This window comes from Plutella xylostella, chromosome 21 (assembly GCF_932276165.1).
Source record: "Plutella xylostella chromosome 21, ilPluXylo3.1, whole genome shotgun sequence".
Classification (NCBI taxonomy): Eukaryota; Metazoa; Arthropoda; class Insecta; order Lepidoptera; family Plutellidae; genus Plutella; species Plutella xylostella.
The window spans coordinates 2,918,668-2,928,802 of NC_064001.1; the positions used below are offsets into that span (position 1 = coordinate 2,918,668).

The following is a 10,135-nucleotide window of genomic DNA, read 5'->3' on the forward strand; positions in this document are numbered from 1 at the left end:
TGTGAAATTTTTGTTCTGTGATTCTCCGAATGTCAACGGTGCCGGTGTACGGTGTTCTCAGAATGATGATAATATTATCTCTCTCCTGATGGTGACCGTGTTAGGTTTGATCTTGGTTAATCAATATCATAGAACCTTCTCGTTAGAGAAATATCTAAATACTTGTGTTCCTTGCACTCTTGCGCATACCATAGCTATTTCACTGTGCCAACCATCTATCCTTTGTCTATCCTGTCATAATAGACTAATATCATGTTCTCTATGGTGACTTTAACTGACGTTTCATTTGAAAAATCGGTAAGTACCTCAAAGTACCTATTGAAAAATATGAAGTGTTTTTTAATTACTTACCTATTTTTAAAGGTACTTTTGTAAAATAAATTGTGATTCTAAGTTCTATGGATTATTTATAGATGACTATTTCACAAAATTTCAATGTACGTATTCAAATTCAAATATTTTATTGCCATCAAGTGTACGTACGTACCCTAGTACTACCACCTAACGTAGTCCGTAAGTATAATTTTTTTTACGAAATAGTGCTTACCTTTTTCATATTTTTCAGTCGATACTTACAATGTATTAATGCAGCATTCGTTTTATCCTGTTAAAATCTAGTAACTGTTAGAGAAACCTGCCTTTCACACCACATATCTGTATTTAATAAATGGTTATGAATACCAGAAGAAAATCTATTCATAATAGCATCAAAACACCTGACGACATTCATAAACCACCACTACGTGATGCTCATAAAATTGCCCAGAGTAGTGAAATAAAAACATTAGTTGGAGATGTTGGTAGCATATCAACTATAGCAAGTAAGACCAACAAGAGCAGAAGGACTAAACTACAACATACATCATCTGCAAAGCATCATCTGACATTCCAAAAGATTGAAAAGACGTACAATATGAAGAACTCCGTTAAACCAAATTTCTTATATCCAAGCGGTCTTTACAAAGCGGATTCGGGTGAACCAAAATTAAAAAATACAAGGAATGAGAAACAAAAAAAGTCAGTATTGACCCTTCCCACCAATTCAGCACCATTACCTAATGGATGCACGGTAAGTGATATGACGGACTACTATGTGTCTAAAACTGAACAAGACCATTTTAAATCTAACCATTCATTGCAGTCTAAAGAAATGTATAATTGCAAAGTAACTGGAAAAATCAAATTCGTGAATACCAGCATTATTGAAGATAAAACAAAACACGTTAAAGCAAAGAAAGGACAAAAATCATATCTAACGAAAACCAAGACTGGAAAGGGGGATCTAAATGAGATTTGGTCAGTACTTAAAAGCGTTAACCACATGCAATTTAGGCAGTCATCTATTGTTTCCATCGATAGTGAGATACACACAAAACGGACAAAGACTGTTAATAATCCTTTGTACAAACATAAAATTTGCAACAAACGGTAAATATAGCCACTTAAACTATCAAATTTGATTAAAATATATTCCATTTCTAATTTGTAGTTTTTATATTAAGTTATAATTACGTCCACACTTTTACAGATTAATAGAAAAATGCTGTACAACAGAAAAAATTGAGCTTTCTGAAAAATCTAAAACCCTGACACCGGAATCATCACTATCAACACTGTCTAGAAACGGTAAAATAACAATAATGAATGAAGAGGACCAATTTCACAAATTATGCAAGAAAGTTAACACTAGATTGCAAAACCAAGTTAAACACTCTCACAAAAGTACTGAAGCAAATAACCCAAAAGCATGCAATAAATTTCAATCACCTAAAACATTGATGGTCCAAAATTATCAAAACAGGCATAATAAACGTGACAAACCATATAATATGATAAATGGCAAATTCTCCCAAAATAATTCAAAACAATTTGAAAGAGGTGATGCCTCATCGGGATCTAGTAAAGCAAGAAGATTTTACGAATATGGGCATAAAAAATATGTTAAATCATCTATGCCGCATAACAGAGGTAAATAAGCTAGAAATATCAAGAACTAGTTAAATAATTTATATGTACTTAATTTTTAAAATAATTAACAAATTATACTTAACTACTTTAAAATTTTAGAGAGTAATAGTGAAGACAACATTAAAAGTGACGCACATAATCGTAACGGCATAATCAAAGTAGTATTCAATAATGAAAGGATAGTAAAGGAAAGCTCACTAGACTCTAGTTTGGAAGAAAGGGATTCGCCACCAATTCCCAGACTAAGATATAAATCAAAATGTCCTACACCAAAGAGATCTGGAATTAATGAATTGAGAAGGCAGCTTGCTCGTATACGGTTCCCTGTTGTAGTAACAGAGTGCGATGAATTAAGTTCTACAATAGAGGTATCAAACCAAAGTCCGCCCCAGTTCGACGGGTTAGAAAAGCAAATCTGGCCCTTTATGAAGGATTGGTTCAATAAAAACCACCTAACTTCGAAATGTAAAACATATTTCAGAGAACATAGACTGAATTCGAAATCCACTAAATTGCAAAGCCAATCAATTCCTAGAAGCAATGTAGATGCGGCTAAAAAAAGGCTAATTCTTAGGGCTGATCACACTAAAGTTATAAAAGGGGATAACTTGACACAAAATAAAAATGTTACAAATAAAATAACTCAACCAAACAAAAATACAAATTTAAAAGAAACTGCAGTGGACTTGTTTAATAAGAATCTGATTGGTGAAAATACTGGTATTAAACCTAACAAATGCACTAAAAATCAGGCTAAGCAAATGTCTGCACAAGGTGATCAGCCTTATTGTATGAAAGAACTCAAGTATGCAAAAGGAAATTTAGCAAGTGATTTTATCGAAAATGTGATCAAAAAAGTTTGTAGTGGTGTATATTACAATAAAGATATTTCCAAAGAACCCATTGAAAGTGGTAAGTTCTGATTGCAAGAACCTTATAATAATATGTACATATCTTTACATAATTTTATTATTATAGGTAAAACCTACTTATTTTTTTCCAGTCCAAATTAATCGAGATGAGATTAAAAGTGAATTGATGAAACCACGAAAAGCTTTATTACCAGTTGCTACTATTAGCCCAAGTAACATTTTTGCAACTATACTGGCATATGATGAAATCTTGAATAGTATGGAAGTTAATACTAAAAACACTAAAGAATTAGAACTAATAAATAGCATAGCTAACATAGTGGTTCGATTTGATATAGCATTGCACTCATTCAATGAATGTGCCCAAGTCACCGGTTCATCAAATTGCATTTCAATCACTGATCCCGATAGTAGTCTCAAAGTTTTTAAATCTAACACCGCTTTATTTAATCACATGTTACCGGCATCCGTATGCACACTGATGCCTATGTATATGCGTAAAATCTTATTGAATACAAAGTCTATGTGTAAACCAAAGGCTTTATGGGATCGAAATCACACATCATCTGAAGTAACTGTAACAGAAATACCACCATCGGTGAATTTACCATCATCCCAATCCCTTCAACCGAAGCTTACTGTAAACGAAACTATTCCTTTGGTGCCATTAGCAAGGAAAATATTTAAAAAAGGACACTTCGGGCGCACAACAGCTATCGGGAAGATTAAGGACAAGAAGACATCTGGTAAAGCTCTGCATCCTGACAGTTTCCAAGAAGTTTCGAAATTGCTTTCTAAAGTCATGAGGCCATGGTCAACTCAAGACAATTCCTATATCAGGGTAATGTTAGCTTATTCTAATAATAAGAACACTTTAAATCAACATAGCGCAGATAATATTGATACAGTCCCAATAAGTGCTATACATTCTCACATTGCTCGAAATCGGACTCTCATTAGTTCTTCGGGATTTGATGTTAACTCTATCATGTTTAAAATGATGCATTACTTCAACAGTCAAATAAACTATTGCTTTAATTGGCCGACCAACATATCACAATTAAATATTTGGTATGGAGAATACTTAGAGAACACACAAATATCAATCAGGTTCGAAATGAAAAACCATCAAGACTATCAGAAAATTATAACAATTAATCTAGATGAAGTAGATTTTAGTAAAGTAAACGTAAAAAGCTTTGGCAATAATATGAAATCTCTGGATTATCATAAAACTGCAAAAACCACAAAGTTAATAGAAGAATCGTTAACAAATTCAGAGATGAACGTAAAAAATAACTCAAGTAAAGCTTCGCTGAAGAATAGTACAATAAGAAACAAAAGATTTCTGAGGCTTTACAGAAAATGCAACTCTATGAGTGATATCCAAGAGAAGAAAAGTGTATCTTTACCTTTAAATAAAATAACGATCAAAGACTTTTTTGAAATCCTTGGACTAAAGCAAACTCTGGTAGACGTAATGGATGGAGTTGTAGAAAAGAAGATATTGGAATGTTTATCTGAAGTAAGATATTTTATACATTTTATAGATAAGCAGAAGTGAATGTAGGTTGTTTATATTTTTTTATAAATAATATATCAATTTCAGATGAAATCATGGGTTTCTGAGATAAGTCCAAGGCAAGCATTGCTGGTATTCCTGTTGTCAAACAAGAAAGATACGCCGAGCTTGGTTAAATTGAGACCGGTCGTTCTGCAAGCTATAGCAGTCAATAGAATCACGCGTTCAAGTGAACTTGATATAGAAATAGAAGTAATTGAGAAAGAACAAATTTGCCCCATTGTCATTCAGGTAAGAGAGAATTCGTACAATAAAGAATAAATATATTCAGTACAACGTACGCAAACATAATAAAGTACTTTGTCTGGGGCAAAGAATCAGTGCCAATATTGAGAATTTTACGAGAGAGGGGTCAAGTTTCTTTGCCCCATTCTATTATCTACTTACTTATACTGTACTTATGAAACCAAAGAAACAAGTTGAGTGACTCAATAACTACGCTAAAGAATCTTTTTTTTTTGTTTTAATTATTTTATCCTTACAAACAGCAAGATAACCCAGTCGTGCTACATAAGCAGAATTTCCTGTTGGATGAACTGGTTTGGATAGCAAAAACTACTGTAAGCATTAAGTTTTAATTATGAATGTTCTTACCTTTATTTTCTTGCATATTTATCTTGAGAAGATTCACTAGTTCACCTATTTGCCTCCTCCTGTATCGATGGATCAAGTACCTACGTATTTTTAATGTGTGGCCTTCGATCATAATTATAATATGATCGAAGTGTGTGGCCAAAATTTATATTATGGTAGCATTCGGAGTATCTCGGTAAATGATAATAACTTTTTTAGTTGAATCATTACGACCAAAAATAGTCTGGTAGGCCAGCCTACCTATTATAGACTATTTTTGGTCGTCAGTCTTCAAAAAATATGTTTTGATTTTAGGCATCAGATTACAAACGGCCTTTCAATGAAGATTCAGAAAAGCTACTTAAATCACTATTATCGAAACGGAAGAAGCTAAATCCTTCTTATCTTCGAGTGATGGCGCGGTACGTCGGTCTAGGGCTATTGAAATCACCTCGCAAAAATGTATAATATGTAAACCATTTTCTTTGAAATTTTTGATGTCCCTCATGTCCCTAACCTTGAATAAATAGCATACAATGGTTTTAAAAACGATTTCTTTTATTGAATCTTTTATGGTCATGCCAAATGAAGCGGAGGTAGGTTAAAATCATTTTAAAATTGAACATATGGAATTAATTTATCGTCCATCCAACAACAGCGACGGATTTCATCCATAATTCATATTATACCATGGTGCCAGACTTTAGACTACTGGTGACTGGTGCAAATAAATTCGTCAATGAAATAGGTTTTTGGTATTGCCCCGTAGAGTCCGTATTCGGAGCTCATAAACTTGTGTGGTCTGTGTGCGATGAAATTTGACAGTTCTTTTTTACATCTGACAACGCCATCTATTGACATGAAAATTGTACTGATGGTACACGGCGAAACGAAATCGGCGCAGTGCATGACACGAGGGACAGTCTGCCATTATCTTCTTGTTTCTTTATCCACGCGCGTATAAAATAAAATCATATCTAAGAAACAACGGAAGTTGTTCTTATTATAGCTTAATTAGCAGCAGTGGTTATGGCTTGGAACCCTCAATTCAGCTTGATAAGTAGGTACACCTACCTAATGACTTGTACCGTGTTTTAGAGCGAGGCCCCATTAAATATAAATATGTGGGGACATCTCACACACGGCCATCCGACCCCAAGCTAGGCAGAACCTGTGTTATGGGTGTCGGACAGCTGATATATCTACACAAATACATAGATAGATAGATATAAATATCAACACCCAAGGCCCAAGTATAAATATCTGTCTTTAAACAAATATCTGCCCCAGCCGGGAATCGAACCCGGGACCTTCGGCTCAGTAATCAGGGTCACTAACCACTACGCCATTCGGTCGCCCATTGCTTTGGTGCGTCACCGCGCTCCGATGTTTTGCATGTATTTTTCTCAGGGTCATGTTAAACAATGACGCCTCGCCCTAACTCACTACTACCCCCCTTTTCAACATTATAATTATCTACGTTAGAACCTTTTAAATCCCTTCCCGGATACTTCGGTCTAAATAGCTGCCACTGCATGGGTTCGTTATCGACGTAGATAAGTCACTATATCGCGAATCGCCATAAATACTGTACTGCGATTGGTTGAACACGCATTAAACTACCGACGTCGATAAAACGAACCCGTGCAGCCTCAGTAGGACGCACATAAAGTACCCTGTATTTTTTTTACTTTGTACGAGATCTATAACTATATTGGTCTATAGTTCTATACTCCCTGTAATAGGTTAGCTATCAAAGAAAAGCAAAAGGATATTTTTTACAGTTTTTATTGAGAACTTCACTTCTGCGCACTCTTGTCGGAGCTCTTGGAATCGCGCATGGAAGCCGAACGCCGGCGCCTCAGCTCTTCTTGGCGGCGGACCTGGGAGCAAACGGAACAATCGTTTAGAAAACTTTCATCACACATTACGCCCTGAGATTTGCACAGTTTTTTAAAAGTGCAAAGTGACGTAGATATAGAAATAATGTGAAAATGGTGGACGGACTCATACACCCTGTCGTATAATATACGACATATTATGCGTATTTGTAGGTTAGCCAATATTCCTTCCAGCTTCAAGTTGCCATTTCATATTGTTTCTTTATCTTGCATATCCATAAAATAACGTACTGCAGCTACACTGATGAATTAGTTTAATATGTTATTTGTTTTCTCAAAATGTTGCTGATTTAATACCTCGATCCATATTGACTGATGGTCGAGGGGTAAGACACAGCCTTTAATCTAACAGCCAGATATGATTACCACAAATTGAACTCATGGCTATATGATACCTGCTGTAGCTATTATCTTCTTACATATTCTCAAATAGTGATAATGAGCCTGTAATGGTTCACTGCTGGACATAGGTCTCTGACAAAAGACACCAAAATACTATCCCTCAGGCTTCTCCATCCACCCACAACCTTTCAAAGGTTGCTGTTCATGGTTTCTAGAACTATTACCACACAGCTAATTTGTGGCATATGGAGTATTATTCATATTCCCACATGTTTTTTTGCAATAAAGTTATTTCCATACCTTGGATTCCTTCTTCCTCTGAGCGAGCAGCTTAGCGTAATCAGCCTCGGCTGTCTTGCGCTTGTTGAGGCGCTTCTTCTTCAGTGCCAGACGGTGGCGTCTGCGCTGCAGGACAACAGGGGTCACTAACCTCTGGATTCTGGGGGCCTGGAGAAATAAACAATTGTTTAGGTGGTATGGTATTGGTAATTAAATACAAGTTTATTGACCTTCATTATTAACCACACTGGGAGATGGGTGGGCTTTGTTGATTGCTTCTAGTAGACAACATTTACCCATTAGTGTTGAGAATGTCACTTCATTTGGACCATTCGTCAGGCTTGTTATCTGCTGACCTATCAGATAAGGACTCTGGTAGGTATTTGCAGATTCAATATGTAATATAAAATAAATGTCTTGCACACTGTAAAAGTAGACAGACAAAAGCCTGAATCTTCTGCTCGGTGCTATTTGCTCTACCCTGATGCTGCTGCTTTAAAGACTTGAATGTCTAAAAAACAATATTAAAATCAGGGATAATAGATATGTTTGTTTTCTACACAAAATTTTATGGAATATACTAGATTGATTCAAAAGGTGTGTCCTCCTTGTAAAATAGTACATACAGCAGTAAAATAATTACCTTATATCTGGGCTTAGCATTCTCCTTGCCTTCCTTGGCAGGGAGCAGGCGCTTGACAACGTAACGGCGGACATCATCTTCCTTGGTCAGGTTGAACAATTTACGGATCTTGGATGCCCTCTTGGGTCCTAGACGACGGGGAACATTGCCGTCGGTCAATCCGGGGATTTCCTGGAAAAACAGAGGACTGTTTGTTCATAATGTTGATCTTTTTCTTCTAGATGAATGATGATATGATGAATAAATGGTTAAGACAATTGTATTGAATTAACATGATGATAAGAATGCATGTAGTGGTATAAAGAAAGGAAACCATCATAATAACAGAGTCCAACGCATTACCACATTACTATACCCTGACGCATATAATTACCCAAATTTGTGGATTTGGGAAACAGTAAGAACAGGGATGTGCAGAAAGAGTATGAAAAAACTTATTGTTACCTGGGCGCCCTTGCGGACGATGACCAGAGCCAACACAGACAGGTTAGCATCAACAATGCAACCACGGACTGACTTGCGCTTCCTCTCACCATCGCGACGTGGTCTGTAGCAAGAGTGGCCCTTTGACATGAGCAGACGGACACGGCCTAGAAGATAACTTAAAATTTTAATTTAAGGGCATGGTGAACACATTTAGATAATACAAATTGTTTAATAGGTTAGAACTTGTAGTGGTATAAAGAAAGGAAACTACTACATAAGTAGAGTCCAACGCATTACCACATTAGTATACCCAGTCGCATATAATTACCCAAATTTGAGGATTTGGAAAACAGTAAGAACTGGGATTATAGATGTAATGGACAAAATTAGGTAAGTACCATGCTGGAGCTAAGCTTATAAAACTTGTCTAGGTTATAATTATGTTTGGATACATGATAATTATGAACACATTTACATGTTAAGGTGAATATAGGTAACAAATGAGGTACGTACTGTTGGTCAGGACACCCTGTTTCATGGGGAAACCCTGTTTGTCGTTTCCACCGGCGACACGGAGGACGTAGCCCTTCCACTCATCTCCTAGCAGATCGGCGTCGACCTCCGCGCCCATGCGCTTCTCGTAGAAGATACGGAGCTTGTGCTCGTCCACCACTTCGAACAACTTCTGACATCCCGTTGCCGGGTACGAAACGTTCAGCTACAAAACAAAGTGAGGTTATGAGTAAAACGCAACACATAAACAAATGAATTTGATCTAAAACGACTTCTAAAGTGAAATGGATTCATTTTGATAGCAACACGAGCTATTCTTTGGTTTATTGAGTTCACTAATTCGAAAATACACAGCATGAAAATAACACTGTTCACAATTCGGCCAAATTTCATCTATGATTTTCACAGGAATCATTGCACTTGGTCATCACAAAACGTTAAAAAGTAATAGGCGAGAATATATTTTGTAAATGTACGATAATATTATTAGAATTTGTACAGAAATTACATGAAAATTTATAAATTAAAAGCACCTTCATGACTGCGATTTGTTCCTTCGAACGTCAGCCATGAAAAAGAACCACAGATAAAAATAAACCGACGAACTAGGGATGTACCACATTGATATTTTTGATTAGTTGCTAATCTGTGATTGTAAAAATCATTGCGTAGAAAGATCAGAATAATAATAGCTCGAGTTTTTGTTCTTTTATTTATAACTTTTCTGTAAGATAATATTTTTAAATCATGTTATTGAATCACGCCGCCATCTCTGCACGATATACCAATAACAATGAAAAATCTTTTTGCTTACTATGCACCTGGTAAAAAAAATATTTTTAAAAACGACCTCACTGTCTGTATCAGTTACTTTCCATGGAAGTAATAAGTACTTTAACACGTAGTTAAGTAGAAGTCCTTGCTTCCGTGTAACTTTCATACTATTTTTACCAAGGACTTTATTTTGACACATTACAGAGTTATTGAAACTGGCAGTAAGACGGGGAAAGAAGAAGAGGTCGAAGGTAAGTTTAAG

General features: G+C 35.8%; 2 protein-coding genes across 9 annotated transcripts; one reads left to right on the forward strand and one right to left on the reverse strand.

Annotated features, from left to right (window-relative positions):
* Positions 1 to 311: 311 nt before the first annotated feature.
* Positions 312 to 5,544, forward strand: LOC105387067. Of its 8 annotated transcripts, none has more exons than XM_048628704.1 (8): positions 312 to 437; positions 566 to 1,428; positions 1,529 to 1,968; positions 2,068 to 2,880; positions 2,972 to 4,365; positions 4,450 to 4,653; positions 4,911 to 4,982; positions 5,311 to 5,544. In XM_048628704.1, exons 2-8 carry the CDS (start codon positions 668 to 670, stop codon positions 5,461 to 5,463), a joined length of 3,837 nt encoding a protein of 1,278 aa, XP_048484661.1. In that variant the 5' UTR covers positions 312 to 437; positions 566 to 667; the 3' UTR covers positions 5,464 to 5,544. The 8 variants fall into 8 exon arrangements, with proteins under 8 accessions (XP_048484661.1, XP_048484664.1, XP_048484663.1 ...); XM_048628707.1 differs by having other exon boundaries at positions 2,068 to 2,877; XM_048628706.1 differs by having other exon boundaries at positions 619 to 1,428.
* Positions 5,545 to 6,767: 1,223 nt separating this feature from the next.
* On the reverse strand, positions 6,768 to 9,763 carry LOC105387069 (40S ribosomal protein S6). Its single transcript, XM_011557741.3, has 6 exons — positions 9,633 to 9,763; positions 9,100 to 9,304; positions 8,605 to 8,750; positions 8,161 to 8,331; positions 7,539 to 7,685; positions 6,768 to 6,878 (listed from the first exon to the last, which is right to left on the reverse strand). Exons 1-6 carry the CDS (start codon positions 9,636 to 9,638, stop codon positions 6,795 to 6,797), a joined length of 759 nt encoding a protein of 252 aa, XP_011556043.1. The 5' UTR covers positions 9,639 to 9,763; the 3' UTR covers positions 6,768 to 6,794.
* Positions 9,764 to 10,135: the final 372 nt, after the last annotated feature.